Here is a 16,973-nt window from a genome sequence, read left to right on the forward strand (position 1 = left end):
GCCGTTCAACAATCAGGAGGGAGGAACTCATTCCTAACACAACAATCTAAACTGACTGTTACACACACAGCAAATACCGATGACGTCACGTATCAACACACCAAACAACAACCATGCAGTTGGTGAATGACTGCATTGTTTTGAATGACGTTAATACTTTTTATGAACGGAATTGCTGCCGGTTTGTCTAGCGTCTAATGGTCACGTGGTTCACGTCGGTCCAATAGTAAGCGGAGAAATAAATATTTCATACATTCGCCTCATAACGGTGCCATTCAACCAAAAACACCAATGCATAGTCTTCAATGAAAAATACATAACTGTTGTTTGTTTGTAGATCATCATTGCAAAAAGCAAACTAGCAGTTCGATCAACATTTCATCAATTCAATCGTCGAGCCCGCCTTTGTGTCAACATACGACTTCCGGCTTTCTTCTTGTGCCACTGAGAATAACGCTGCCGCCACCAAGTGACGTGAAGTGGTTACTACATCACTTTTAAAATAAACATGAAGTCTACACATTTAAAAAAAGGCGCCAGTTCGTCACGTTATAAGCAATAGTGTAACTGAAACTTAAGTAGAACGCACAGCAATTGGTCATAGTAATTTTTCAGTACCTGCACTGATAAACCAAACAATACAAGCATATCTTAGTTTGAACATTTCTTGTAATGTTAAAGTGCAAAAATGCACAGTCCATCCATCCATTTTCTACCGCTTATTCCCTTTTGGAGTCTCCGGGGGCGCTGGCGCCTATCTCAGCTACAATCGGGTGGAAGGCAGTGTACACCCTGGACAAGTCGCCACCTCATCGCAGGGCCAACACAGATAGACAGACAACATTCACACTCACATTCACACACTAGGGCCAATTTAGTGTTGCCAATCAACCTATCCCCAGGTGCATGAATTTGGAAGTGGGAGGAAGCCGGAGTACCCGGAGGGAACCCACGCAGTCACGGGGAGAACATGCAAACTCCACACAGAAAGATCCCGAGCCTGGGATTGAACCCAAGACTGCAGGACCTTCGTATTGTGAGGCAGACGCACTAACCCCTCCACCATCGTGAAGCCCCCCCCCCAAAAAATGCACAGTCACTAATGCATATTTCATTTTTAAACATGTATACCATGTATAACATTGTTATATACATCAACAGTAAATATAAGGAGAAAATATTAATGTCATAATACTAGTATATGGTTGTCTAGGCGAGATCTTACCTTTCGACAGGAATTTTCTTCTCTTTTAAGCCAGCTCATTAGCTTCCAACTGGTTAGTGCAAAAAACGGGCAAAAATAATTTACAAAAAATAAGTATAAAAAGCACATCATAAATAAATAAATATAAAAATAGTATTCTTCCATCTGCTCTTTACTGATCATGGAAATGTATAAGAAACAAAAAAACAATGAAAGTGTCAACTGTACGTGGCTTGCATATATGCATTTTCATGAAAGGAATAGAAATAAATGATGACGATGAAGAAAAAATGATGATGACGATAAAAGAAGTATGAAATGTATATCCCGAGGGTGAAATTGGAAAATGAGGTTTTGTGTGGAGTTTGGAGGCCACGTCTCTTCGCTGCGAAGCTTAATTAACTCGAAGCTAACACCGCTTGAGCTCTGTCGGTGTTGCCAGATGGGAAACGACAAATTATCGTTCTTTCAAGGCCTACCGAAATGAGATTTTATTTTTCAAACGGGGATAGCAGGTCCATTCTATGTGTCATACTTGATCATTTCGCGATATTGCCATATTTTTGCTGAAAAGATTTAGTAGAGAACATTGGCGATAAAGTTCGCAACTTTTGGTCGCTAATAAAAAAGCCTTGTCTGTACCGGAAGTAGCAGACGATGTGCGCGTGATGTCACGGGTTGTGGAGTTCCTCACATCCTCACATTGTTTACAATCATGGCCATCAGCAACGAAAGCGATTCGGACCAAGAAAGCGACGATTTCCCCATTAATTTGAGCGAGGATAAAAGATTTGTGGATGACGATAGTGAGAGTGAAGGACTACAAAAAAAAAAATAGGACAGGGCAGTGGGAGCGATTCAGATGTTATTAAACACATTTACTCGGATAATTTTGGAAAATCCTTTATCCGCTTATTGTGTTACTAGTGTTTTAGTGAGATTATATAGTCGTACCTGAAAGTCGGAGGGGTGTGGCCACGGGTGTGGTGACCCCCAGTGTCTCTGAGGGAAGCCACGGAGGAGGCAAGAGAGTCGCAACTGCCTCTTTGACAGCTGCAGGAGGAACGACACAAGCTCCGCTCATGTCTACGACAAGAGCCGACTTATTACCACAATTTTCTCACCGAAACCTGCCAGTTGACATGTGGTAGAGAACAATGGGGGCGGCGTGGCGCAGTGGGCGAGTGGCCGTGCGCAACCCGAGTGTCCCTGGTTAAATCCCCACCTAGTCCCGTCCGTTGTGTCCTGAGCAAGACACTTCACCCTTGCTCCTGATGGGTGCTGGTTAGTGCCTTGTTGTTCCTTATTTTTGTATTTTTTTTAAATACATTTTTTCTTTTTTTGAGGGGGGGGGGGGGTGCGGGGGGAAAGTGTCTGTTTTCTCAGTACCTGTATCATGAGTTCTCTATTAAATTAATAAAAAAAATATTATAAAAAAAAAAAATAGAAACTGCTGGTCCACTAACATTTTCATTAATTACCATTTTTTGTGTAATTGTTTTACTTTATTTTTCATTCAAGAAAATATTTTTTATTTATTGATCTTATTTATTAATTTTTTTTTAAAAAGGACCATATCTTTATATATATATATATTTTTTACCATGAATTGATTAACGTGGACCCAAATAAGTGGAAAAACTTATTTGGGTGTTACCATTTAGTGGTCAATTGTACGGAATATGTACTGTACTGTGCAATGTACTAAGAAAAGTTTCAATCACTCAATAAATCCATCAATTAATCTTCACCAGACCAGGCTGTCAATAAAATTAGATTGTTTAAAGCAGGGGTAGGGAACCTATGGCTCTAGAGCCAGAAGTGTCTCTTTTAATGACTGCATCTGGCTCTCAGATAAATCTTAGCTGACATTGCTTAACACGATAAGTAATTAATAATTCCGCTGGTAATCACAGTGTTAAAAATAAAGTTCAAATTATAAAACATTTTCATGCATTTTAAACCAACCATCCATTTTCTATCGCACCTGTCCAAGATGTCGCATTATTGGTAGGAATTATTATATTTATTATTGGTTAACTTCAGAATAAAAATATTATTAAAAAGAATAAGAGACTTATTGTACTCTAAAAATGTTGGTCTTACTTAAAAATGCACGCATTTAGTTGTATTCAGTGTTAAAAAATATTATATGGCCCTCACGGAAATGCATTTTGAAATATTTGTCTTTCATGGCTCTCTCAGCCAAAAAGGTTTCCGACCTCTGGATTAAAGGGTTCTTAAAACCAGGTCCAGTCCAGATTATGTTCACTTACACTCACAGCCATACGCTCACTGTATGTGAGCGTATGCCTGTGCACTTTGTTTTATATATATATATATATATTTTTTTTTTATATATATATATATATATATATATATATAATATATATATATATATATATATATATATATATATATATATATATATATATATTAGGGCTGCGAATCTTTGGGTGTCCCACGATTCGATTCAATAACGATTCTTGGGGTCCCGATTCGATAATATATCGATTTCTTCGATTCAACACGATACTCGATTCAAAAACAATATTTTTCCGATTCAAAACGATTCTGTATTCATTCAATACATAGGATTTCAGCAGGATCTACCCCAGTCTGCTGACATGCTAGCAGGGTAGTAGATTTAAAAAAAAAAAAGCTTTTATTATTGTAAAGGACAATATTTTTTTAACTGATTGCAATAATGTGAATTTGTTTTAACTATTAAATGAATCAAAAATATGACTTATTTTATCTTTGTGAAAACATTGGACACGGTGTGTTGTCAAGCTTATGAGATGCGATGCAAGTGTAAGCCACTGTGACACTATTGATCTTTTTTTTTTTTTTTTATAATTGTCTAACGATCATGTCGATGAGGGATTTTTAATATAACTAATATTGACACTGTTGTTGATAATATTCATTTTTGCTTCACGACTTTTGGTTTGTTCTGTGTCGTGTTTGTGTCTCCTCTCAATTGCTCTGTTTATTGCAGTTTTGAGTGATGCTGGGTCAAGTTTGGTTTTGGAATTGGATTGCATTGTTATGGTATTGCTGTGTAGTGGTTTGTTGGATTAAAAAAAAAATCGATTAAAAAAAAAAAGAGAATCGATTCTGAATTGTACAACGTATTCGAATCAATTTTTTCCCACACCCCTAATATATATATATATATATATATATACCGATTGTAGCTGAGATAGGCGCCAGCGCCCCCTGCGACCCCAAAAGGGAATAAGCGGTAGAAAATGGATGGATGGATGGATATATATACATACAGGACTGTCTCAGAAAATTTGAATATTGTGATAAAGTCCTTTATTTTCTGTAATGCAACTAAAACATGAAAATGTCATACATTCTGGATTCATTACACATCAACTGAAATATTGCAAGCCTTTTATTATTTTAATATTGCTGATTATGGCATACAGCTTAAGAAAACTCAAAAATCCTATCCCAAAAAATTTGAATATTTCCTCAGACTAAGTAAAAATAAAGATTTATAACAGCAAAACAAAATCAAACATTTGAAAATGTCAATTAATGCACTCAGTACTTGGTTGGGAATCCTTTTGCACGGATTACTGCATCAATGCGGCAATGGCATGGAGGCAATCGGCTTTGCTGAGGTATTATGGATGCCCAGGATGCTTCAATAGCGGCCTTTAGCTCATTTGCATTATTGGGTCTGGTGTCTTTCAGCTTCTTCTTCACAATATCCCACAAATTCTCAATGGGGTTTAGGTCAGGAGAGTTGGCAGGCCAATGGAGGACAGTAATGCCATGGTCAGTACACCAGTTACTGCTCGTTTTGGCACTGTGAGCAGGTGCCAGATCATGCTGGAAAATTAAATCATCATCTCCATAGAGCTTTACAACAGATGGAAGTATGTACACAGCTGCATTGACTCTGGACTTGATGAAACACAGTGGACCAAAAACAGCAGCTGACATGGCTCCCCAAACCATTGCTGACTGAGGGAACTTCCATTGTCTAGAGTTCAGGAGTGACTTGACCATGGGAATACAGCTATTGAAGCTGTATCTGTTGAAAAGCTCTATGGAGATGCGTGGCGCAGGGAGAGTGGCCGTGCGCAACCGGAGAGTCCCTGGTTCAATCCCCACCTAGTACCAACCTCATCACGTCCGATATGTCCTGAGCAAGACACTTCACCCTTGCTCCTGATGGGTGCTGGTTAGCACCTTGCATGGCAGCTCCCTCCATCAGTGTGTGAATGTGTGTGTGAATGGGTAAATGTGGAAGTAGGGTCAAAGCGCTTTGAGTACCTTGAAGGTAGAAAAGCGCTATACAAGTACAACCCATTTATCATTTATTCATTATATATATATATATAATGAATAAATGATAAATGGGTTGTACAAGTACAACCCATTTATCATTTATTCATTATATATATATATATAATGAATAAATGATAAATGGGTTGTACTTGTATTGAGGGGTTCCCTCAATCATCTCCTGATGATTGAGGGAACCCCTCATGAAACAGATCTGTAGAGATGAAGTAGTCTTGTGATTTTTTTCCCACACCTACATATTGCGCTCTACCACGGTATCGAGCACTATTCTCTGGATAATCCAATCAAGACATATATATATATATATATATATATATTGCATTGTATTTTAGTTACAGAATCAGAATCAGAAATACTTTATTAATTCCTGAGGGGAAATTTTAATTTTCATCACAATCCCATTCAAGATCAGACAAACATTACAGGGAGACAGAATAGGATCGCTGACGGGTCTGCCAACTTCTGGCGCCCCTTACAAAAGAGGTGAGATACAGGTAAACATTGGGCGGGTCAAAAAATCGGTCAAAGTCTGGGCCCCTGGAGAGGGGGTCCAGACTGAGGCCAAGGGAAAAAACAACGTATAGCCATAGCACACATCCCTCTTACATGTGTGTAAGAGGGAAACATCAAACATCAAAGAAGACAAATAACATTAACAACATTAAAAGAGCAGAGCTGATGCAACCAGCCACTTCTAAATACAGCAATGAATAAAAAGTAAAACGAACATATGCACTGTGGTGGCCTCTGCGGCGTTACTTTGAATTTACAACCACCCTGCTACTGTTCTGTGCTGTTTTTGTCCTGTTTTTGTAATATTTTTATACTTACTTTGTTTATTATTGAGTTTGAGGTTGAGTTTGAGTTTGAGTTTATTTGGAACATGCAAACATACAACATGATACATCACAATCTCCAGTTTCTCTTTCCAACATGTTGGAAAAGGAGTCGGAAGAAGCACAGCTTATTTAATCCTACCCTTTGTCCTTTACACAACAGTTGCTAAAACCTTTGTTCACTTCCTGTTCTCGATTTATCCACAATATACTCCATAAGTAATCACAATAAAAATAAATAAATAAATAAATAAATAAATAAATAAATAAATAAATAAATAATAATTGGCAAAACAAGTTATAGTTCATATGATGAGATAAGTAAGATTATTTTGAGAATGAATGGATGGATGAGATAAATTCAGAATGTTTATCATGGTTCTTCGTCTTTGTTCTTTGTAAACACTTTAAATTTGAAGAGTTTCTTGAAGTGGATCATATTAGTACATTGTTTGATTGCTTTGCTTAATCCATTCCATTATTTAATTCCACATACTGGTATACTGAAGGTCTTATGTGTTGTACGTGCGTACAAATGTTTTAAATTACATTTTTCTCTTGGATTATATTTCTCCTCTTTTTTTGTTGTATATTCTTGGGTAGCAGGTTATAGTTTGCTTTGTGTATAAAATTAGCTGTTTGCAAATTCACTATGTGGCAGTGACGTGCGGTGAACTATACACCAGGTGAGACATAGATACTTCTAGAGTTTTTTTTTCTTCTTTTTTAAATTTTTTTTACTTAAATTCATATGAGCAGTTCCTACCTTTGTTGATTGAGGTTGCACATTAGAATAACAAGAAAACAAAGGGAGTAATTTGCTTTCATAAAAACGTTATCATAATGATAATATGGTTTGACAAATTGGTCCAAAAAGTATTTGACAAAGTTGTTACATTTTGGTCCCATTTTCTTTTAACAAAATAAATCAAGTATTGTGAGTGTATCTTACCTTTCTGTATTTGTACCTGAAGCAGCAATAACACCCACAAACGCTGGCTTACTCTAATAAAAATGCCATGTTTGTTATAAATACAGTTTAATAAAGAAAAAAGAAAAAATGCTGGCTTCCGCTGGAGAGACATGTGTCTGCTAGCTTTAGCGCCCCCATTTCTCCCTGTGTGGCGAGTCAGAGTACTGCTGAGGCATTGAACAATATATCGCCCCCTACTTTGAGGCAGAGGTACTTGCCACCTCATGGCCTGCCTTTTCCTCATGGCATCAACAACGCGCCCCCTCTCACGCACACGCTCAATACACTTTGTGTGTAGCCGTGGAGGCACCACCTTTGTCTGCCTCACATCTGGTCTGCTGCGTTATTTTGATCAGGAAACACAGACTTTCCGCGATTTTGACCATGAAAATGATCCAAATATACAGGAACCACACCAAAATCACATAGAAAGCATAGACCAAAAGAGAAATATTAAAACTTATTTTATTACTCTGTTTTTTGAACATCTCATAGTTAAGCCTTTTACCCCTCATGGTGGCAAGGGGAGGCACTGCCTCACTTGCCTCCCCTGACACCAGTCACTGCTATGTGGTGGAATTTCAGTATTTTTGAGTCAATAAATAAATTATTTTTATGTTCTCTGTATCCAACATGATGTATTATTGTAACTGATCTTTTTTGCAACACCGTTAGTGAATGAAGTGTACTTTTGTAATTCTATCCATCCATTTTCTATCGCTTGTCCCTTTTTGCGGACGCTGGGGATCGCTGGAGCCTATCTCAGCTGCATTCAGACGGAAGGCGGCGTACACCCTAGACAAGTAACAACCTCATCGCAGTACTTTTGTAATTATTTCCCCATATTTCTGCACAGTAACTCAGATATGGCAACACGAGCGAGCAGTAGAGAATATGAAGTGATTTTTGGTCTAGAACAGGGGTGTCAAACGTGTGGCCCCCGGTCTGGATCAGGCCCACCAACAGGTTTTATCTGGCCCGGGGGATGAGTTTGCTAAGTATAAAATCGAGCCGTAATTTTTGAATGAAAGAAACTGCTTTTCTAAATGTGTCCACTAGATGTCACAATAGCAATTCTTTGTATCTTTGCAGATGATGCTACATATGTAAAAAATAAATAAACCACTTGATGTTAGTGCACTAGTCAAGGAAAATGAGCAAACTACATAAATAACATCTTTTTATTTGGTTTGATATCATTGTTTTATCTTGATAGATTGAAAAAGAACTCCAATGAGTTAACTGATGAACATTATCACGTAATTTTTTCAGAAAGTATAAATAACGACAACTAAAGAAAAAAAAAACATTACTTGATTAACGTGGACCCCGAATTCAAAAATTTGAAAAACTTATTCAGGTGTTACCATTTAGTGGTCAATTGTACGGATTATGTACTGTACTGTGTAATCTACTGATAAAAGTTTCAATCAATCAATCAATCAATACTACTAACCGCAACAAGTAAGTGTAAAAAAACCCCCAACAACATTATTATTTGTACATTTTCAGAATGTCTTTGTTCTATTTTTAAACAAAGAAAAAAATCTAAAGTTGTCTTTATTTTTAAGTTATCGTGCCGTGAAGTTACCAGTCCGGCCGATTTAGGAGTAGATTTTTCTCTATGTGGCCCCCGATCTAAAATGAGTTTGACACCCCTGGTTTAGAACATTAATTCATTCATTCATTTTTTACCGCTTATTCCCTTCGGGGTGGCAGAGGGTGCTGGAGCCTATCTCAGCTGCATTTGGGCGAAGGGCGGTGTACACCCTGGACAAGTTGCCACCTCATCGCAGTACTTTTGTAATTATTTCCCCATATTTCTACACAGTATCTCAGATATGGTAACACAAACGAGCAGTAGAACCTAAGAAGTGATATTTGGTCTAGAACATGTTTTCCTTTATTCATTATTGATGTGTTTCTTGCTACTTTATGTTGTATATTTTTTACATGAGATTTCCAGTCCAATTTAGCCTCAATCATTATACCTGGAAATTTGGTTTCATTTACTCTTTCGATTATTTCTCAACTGTTTGTAGATGATGAAATTTATAAATAACGGTTTGTAAAATAAAAAAATAAAAAAAATAAAATTAGATGTTTATGCCAGCGTGCACGAAAATGAAACAAGTTGATAGGAAGCGATGTACCCGTCGCGCATGCGTAGACAGACAGGTTTCCTTTCAAAGCGACGCATGCGCACTTTAATTGGGCGAGCCTTTATCGCTTATGTAGTACATTGCCCTGGGTTTCCATCTTCAGGCAGACGCTATTCACCGGTATCTTGTATTTAACTATATTTTATTTTAGAAAACGTATTTTTCTTGATATATAATATCTTATAGCAACAGTAGGTATGAGGTTTGGGTTTAACATGCGGCAATCCCAACAAAACTAGAGGCTTACGCGTCCTCTCAGGCATGAAACCGTGCCTGACAGACTGTGATGAGGAACTCGTAGGGATAATTGCCCGCTAAAATCTGACTTCCATTGCTCTGGATGAAGTGGGACAACATGTCATCAATGATCCATGTATTATAACTCCACGGGGTGTTATCTAACAGTGGTAATAGTTTATCAGTCTTTATATGTTTGAGCTTCTAAACAGTCGTGATGTGGGACGACATAGAGCCTCTGATCAACGATGATACAAACAATGTCCGCTGCGGCAGTGTGTCAGAGGAAAATGGCAGCAGTTTGTACCAAGTAGACACTCTGGTCAAGATCTCATCTTCAGGCAAGGTAATGACTATTTGGACATTGAAATCAAACATTTCGATTTTACCTCACACTTATTGAGATATGTTTGTTTATAAAGTGCCAAACACTCACTGCCAAGTCTGACTGGAATTACTACAAACCCCGTTTCCATATGAGTTGGGAAATCAATCAATCAATCAATGTTTACTTATATAGCCCTAAATCACTAGTGTCTCAAAGGGCTGCACAAACCACCACGACATCCTCGGTAGGCCCACATAAGGGCAAGGAAAACTCACACCCAGTGGGACATCGGTGACAATAATGACCCAGTGGGACGTAGGTGACAATAATGACTATGAGAACCTTAGAGAGGAGGAAAGCAATGGATGTCGAGCGGGTCTAACATGATACTGTGAAAGTTCAATCCACAATGGATCCAACACAGTCGCGAGAGTCCAGTCCAAAGCGGATCCAACACAGCAGCGAGAGTCCCGTTCACAGCGGAGCCAGCAGGAAACCATCCCAAGCGGAGGCGGATCAGCAGCGCAGAGATGTCCCCAGCCGATACACAGGCAAGCAGTACATGGCCACCGGATCGGACCGGACCCCCTCCACAGGGGAGAGTGGGACATAGAAGAAAAAGAAAAGAAACAGCAGATCAACTGGTCTAAAAAGGGAGTCTATTTAAAGGCTAGAGTATACAAATGAGTTTTAAGGTGAGACTTAAATGCTTCTACTGAGGTGGCATCTCGAACTGTTACCGGGAAGGCATTCCAGAGTACTGGAGCCCGAACGGAAAACGTTCTATAGCCCGCAGACTTTTTTTGGGCTTTGGGAATCACTAATAAGCCGGAGTCCTTTGAACGCAGATTTCTTGCCGGGACATATGGTACAATACAATCGGCAAGATAGGATGGAGCTAGACCGTGTAGTATTTTATACGTAAGTAGTAAAACCTTAAAGTCACATCTTAAGTGCACAGGAAGCCAGTGCAGGTGAACCAGTACAGGCGTAATGTGATCAAACTTTCTTGTTCTTGTCAAAAGTCTAGCAGCCGCATTTTGTACCAACTGTAATCTTTTAATGCTAGACATGGGGAGACCCGAAAATAATACGTTACAGTAGTCGAGGCGAGACGTAACAAACGCATGGATAATGATCTCAGCGTCTTTAGTGGACAGAATGGAGCGAATTTTAGCGATATTACGGAGATGAAAGAAGGCCGTTTTAGTAACGCTTTTAATGTGTGCCTCCAAAATGGGTTGTACTTGTATAGCGCTTTTCTACCTTCAAGGTACTCAAAGCGCTTTGACACTACTTCCACATTTACCCATTCACACACACATTCACACACTGATGGAGGGAGCGGCCATGCAAGGCGCCAACCAGCACCCATCAGGAGCAAGGGTGAAGTGTCTTGCTCAGGACACAACGGACGTGACGAGGTTGGTACTAGGTGGGAATTGAACCAGGGACCCTCGGGTTGCGCACGGCCACTCTCCCACTGCGCCACGCCGTCCCTCCCAAAGGAGAGAGTTGGGTCGAAGATAATACCCAGATTCTTTACCGTGTCGCCTTGTTTAATTGTTTGGTTGTCAAATGTTAGAGTTGTATTATTAAATAGAGTTCGGTGTCTAGCAGGACCGATAATCAGCATTTCCGTTTTTTTGGCGTTGAGTTGCAAAAAGTTAGCGGACATCCATTGTTTAATTTCATTAAGACACGCCTCCAGCTGACTACAATCCGGCGTGTTGGTCAGCTTTAGGGGCATGTAGAGTTGGGTGTCATCAGCATAACAGTGAAAGCTAACACCGTATTTGCGTATGATGTCAGCATGTAGATGCTGAAGAGTGCAGGGCCAAGGACCGAACCCTGGGGAACTCCACACGTTACCTTAACGTAGTCCGAGGTCACATTGTTATGGGAGACACACTGCATCCTATCAGTAAGATAAGAGTTAAACCAAGACAGGGCTAAGTCTGACATACCAATTTGTGTTTTGATACGTTCTAATAAAATATTGTGATCGACGGTATCGAAAGCAGCGCTAAGATCGAGGAGCAGCAACATAGATGACTCATCAGAATCCATCGTTAGCAATAGATCATTAGTCATTTTTGCGAGGGCTGTCTCCGTGGAGTGATTTGCTCTGAAACCGGATTGAAAGGTTTCACATAGATTGTTAGACGCTAGGTGTTCATTTAACTGTTCCGCAACAATTTTTTCGAGGATTTTTGAAATAAAGGGAAGGTGAGACACCGGTCGGTAGTTTACCATGAGGTCAGGATCGAGGTTAGGTCTTTTAAGAAGAGGATGAATAACCGTTTTTTTGAATGCTAGGGGAACAGTGCCCGAGGAGAGTGATAAGTTTATAATATTTAGCACTGATGGACCTAATAATACAAAGAGCTCCTTGATCAGTTTCCCAGGAAGAGGGTCAAGTAAGCATGTTGTGTGTTTTATTCCATTTACACGTTGTAACAATTCCTCTAATGTTATTTCCTCAAAACGAGAGAAACTATTTTGGAGGGCAGTACCCGCCGTATATACCATCGTATCAGTGTTAATAGAACCCCGTTGTAGCTGGGACGCATTGTCTTTAATCTCCTTCCTAATGACTTCAATTTTCTTACTAAAGAATTGCATAAAGTCATCAGCTGAGTGGGTTGAGCTACTGGAAGGGGTCCCTTGTTGGGTTAGCGATGCTACCGTACTAAACAAAAATTTAGGATCGTTTTTATTACGGTGGATGAGATTTGAGTAATATTTAGCTTTAGCTGAGGTAAGCATGCGTTTATAAGTTATTAAACCATCACTCCATGCTTGATGGTGCACCTCAAGTTTAGTCGTGCGCCATTTGCGTTCCAGCTTTCTGCATAATAATTTCTGAGCTTTAGTTTCTTCTGTAAACCACGGGGTGCGCTTTTTTGGAGCCTTTTTTAACTTTAGCGGTGCTATGTTATCAATGGTTTCGCGCAGGGTGTCGTTAAAGTTGTTAGTGAGGTTATCAATAGAGCCCACATACTTTGGGAATGGTGCCATAACCGAGGGCAGTAGGTCAGCAAGAGTTGTCGTTGTGGCCGTATTAATGTTGCGGCTGCTATAGCAGTTATTATTATTATTAGTTTGACGAACATGCGTCTGAACCTCGAATTTTATAAGGTAATGATCGGACAATACTTTAGTATACGGGAGTATCGTAACTTTGGAGACGGTGATACCCCTGACAAGCACTAGGTCTATCGTATTACCGTTGCGATGCGTGGGTTCATTTATTATTTGTGTGAGACCACAGCTATCAATTACAGTCTGGAGCGCTACGCACGGTGGGTCCGATGGGGTATTCATATGGATATTAAAGTCCCCCATTATGATTATATTATCGGCGTGTGTCACAAGATCAGCAACGAACTCTGAGAAAATTGTGTTAGATGTAAATATAAACGGAATACAATGATTTGCAAATAATTTTCAACCCATATTGAGTTGAATATGCTACAAAGACAACACATTTAAAGTTCAAACTTGATAAACATAATTTTTTTTTTGCAAATAATCATTAACTTTAGGATTTGATGCCGGTGTTGTAAGCACAATACCAATGGGAGCAATTTGCAAAAATGCGCAACCGCTTTTTGCAAATTTGTATAATGCGCAATCTTTTTGCAAATTGCTTCCAGCTATATATTTGACTAATGTGTGGTTCACATTTTGCAAATCAACGGGCACAATTTGCAAAATGCGCAACCTGATTGTGCATTATACAAATTTGCACAATCTTTTTGTCAATTTTGGAAATTGCTTCCAGCTATATATTGATTGTGTTGGACGTTCTGGCTACTAACCCTAACCCTTGATGCCATCCACACAGTGTTGGGAGACTGTTTTGCTGTTCTTCTTCTGTTCGATGTAGCTTTCTGTGCAGAATTCCGCAAATTCTTCTTCAGCCGTCCTCAAACCATCCATTTGCACGGTCGCGCCATTTTTAAACACAATCTTGTCTTATATTTCGTCTTGCGATATGCAAATTGCTTGCGCACAATGGAAATAACGTATAATTTGCAAAGTCCGCGAGATTGGTGAAATGCTTACAACACCAGCAAAATGCTTACAACACCAGCAACACGTGACAAAGAAGTTGGGAAAGGTGGCAATAAATACTGATAAAGTTGAGGAATGCTCATCAAACACTTATTTGGAACATCCCACAGGTGTGCAGGCTAATTAGGAACAGGTGGGTGCCATGATTGGGTATAAAAGCAGCTTCCATGATATGCTAAGTAATTCACAAACAAGGATGGGGCAAGGGTCACCAATTTGCAAGCAAATTGTTGAACAGTTTTGGAACAACATTCTTCAACGAGCTATTGCAAGGAATTTAGGGATTTTACCATCTACGCTCTGTAAAATCATCAAAAGGTTCAGAGAATATGGAGAAATCACTGCACGTAAGCGATGATATTACGGACCTTTGATCCCTCAGGCGGTACTGCATCAAAACCAACATCAGTGTGTAAATGATATCACCACATGGACTCAGGAACACTTCATAAAACCACTGTCAGTAACTACAGTTGGTCGCTTCATCTGTAAGTGCAAGTTAAAACTCCGCTATGCAAAGCGAAAGCCATTTATCAACAACACACTGGCTTCGTGGGCCCCAGCTCATCTAAGATCGACTGATGCAAAGTGGAAAAGTGTTCTGTGGTCTGATGAGTCCACATTTAAAATTATATTTGGAAACTGGACGTGGTGTCATCCGGACCAAAGAGGAAAAGAACCATCAGGAATGTTCTAGGTGCAAAGTTCAAAAGCCAGCATCTGTGATGGTATGGGGGTGTATTAGTGCCCAAGGCATGGGTAACTTACACATCTGTGAAGGCACCATTAATGCTGAATGGTCCATACAGGTTTTGGAGCAACATATGTTGTCATCAAAGCCACGTTATCATGGATGTCCCTGCTTATTTCAGCAAAACAATGCCAAGCCACGTGTTACAACAGCGTGGCTTCGTAGTAAAAGAGTGCGGGTACTTTCCTGCCCCGTCTGCAGTCCAGACATGTCTCCCATGGAAAATGTGTGGCGCATTATGAAGCGTAAAATACTACAACAAGACCCCGGACTGTTGAACAACTTAAGCTGTACATCAAGCAAGAATGGTAAATAATTCCACTTTCAAATCTTCAACAATTAGTTTCCTCAGTTCCCAAATGTTTATTGAGTGTTGTTAAAAGAAAATGTAATGTAACACAGTGGTGAACATGCCCTTTCCCAACTACTTTGGCACATGTTGCAGCCATGGAATTCTAAGTTAATTATTATTTGCAAATAAAAAAAAGTTTATGAGTTTGAACATCAAATATCTTATCTTTGTAGTGCATTCAACTGAATATGGGTTGAAAAGGATGTGCAAATCGTTGTATTCCGTTTATATTTACATCTCAAACAATTTCCCAACTAATATGGAAACAGGGTTGGTAAATATAAACAGAATACAATGATTCGCAAATTCTTTTCAACCCATATTCAATTGAATGCTCTACAAAGACAAGATTTTTGATGCTCAAACTCATAAACTTATTTTTGTTGTTGCAAATAATAATGAACTTAGAATTTCATGGCTGCAACACGTGTCAAAGTATTTGGGAAAGGGAATGTTCACCACTGTGTTACATCACCTTTTCTTTTAACAACACTCAATAAACGTTTTGGAACTGAGGAAACTAATTATTGAAGCTTTGAATGTGGAATTCTTTCCCATTCTTGTTTTATGTCGAGCTTCAGTCGTTCAATTGTCCGGGGTCTCCGCTGTCGTATTTTACGCTTCATAATGTGCCACACATTTTCGATGGGAGACAGGTCTGGACTGCAGGGGGGCCAGGAAAGTAACCGCACTCTTTTTTTACAAAGCCACGCTGTTGTAACACATGCTGAATGTGGCTTGGCATTGTCCTGCTGAAATAAGCACGGGCGTCCATGAAAAAGACGGCGCTTAGATGGCAGCATATGTTGTTCCAAAACCTGTATGTACAAAACCCATTTCCATATGAGTTGGGGAATTGTGTAAGATGTAAATATAAACAGAATACAACAATTTGCAAATCATTTTCAACCCATATTCAATTGAATGCACTATAAAGACAACATATTTGATTTTCAAACTCATAAACATTATTTTTTTTTGCAAATAATGATTAACTTAGAATTTCCTGGCTGCAACACGTGCCAAAGTAGTTGGGAAAGGGCATGTTCACCACTGTGTTACATCAAATTTTCTTTTAACAACACTCAATAAACGTTTGGGAACTGAGGAAACTAATTGTTGAAGCTTTGAAAGTAGAACTCTTTACCATTCTTGCTTGATGTACAGCTTAAGTTGTTCAAAAGTCCGGTGTCTTGTTGTCGTATTTTACGCTTCATAATGCCCCACACATTTTCCATGGGAAATATGTCTGAACTGCAGGCGGGCCAGGAAAGTACCCGCACTCTTTTACTACGAAGCCACGCTGTTGTAACACATGGCTTGGCATTGTTTTGCTGAAATAAGCAGGGGCGTCTATGATAACGTTGCTTGGATGACAACATATAATGCTCCAAAACCTGTATGGACCATTCAGTATTAATGGTGCCTTCCCAGATGTGTAAGTTACCCATGCCTTGGGCACTAATGCACCCCCATACCATCACAGATGCTGGCTTTTGAACTTTGCGTCAATAACAGTCTGGATGGTTGTTTTCCTCTTTGTTCTGGAGGACACTACGTCCACAGTTTCCAAATATAATTTGAAATGTGGACTCGTCAGACCACAGAACACTTTTCCACTTTGCATCAGTCCATTTTAGATGAGCTCGGGCCCCGCGAAGCCGGCGGCGTTCCTTGGTGTTGTTGATAAATGGCTTTCGCTTTGCATAGTAAAGTTTTAA

The 16,973-nt window shown here is 39.3% G+C and overlaps 1 protein-coding gene across 2 annotated transcripts in view; it reads left to right on the forward strand.

Annotated features, from left to right (window-relative positions):
• Positions 1–9,590: 9,590 nt before the first annotated feature.
• The window catches only part of kntc1 (kinetochore associated 1), a 119,975-nt gene continuing 112,592 nt past the window's right edge, over positions 9,591–16,973 (forward strand). The window contains exon 1 of one of the 2 annotated variants that reach the window (XM_061902424.1): positions 9,591–10,087. In XM_061902424.1, coding sequence (XP_061758408.1) covers positions 9,959–10,087 — 129 coding nt within the window. In that variant the 5' untranslated portion in view covers positions 9,591–9,958. The remainder of the gene's footprint in view (positions 10,088–16,973) is intronic. The other variant, XM_061902416.1, reaches the window with a different exon arrangement.

The sequence above is a fragment of the Nerophis ophidion genome, linkage group LG01 (assembly GCF_033978795.1).
Source record: "Nerophis ophidion isolate RoL-2023_Sa linkage group LG01, RoL_Noph_v1.0, whole genome shotgun sequence".
Lineage (NCBI taxonomy): Eukaryota > Metazoa > Chordata > Actinopteri > Syngnathiformes > Syngnathidae > Nerophis > Nerophis ophidion.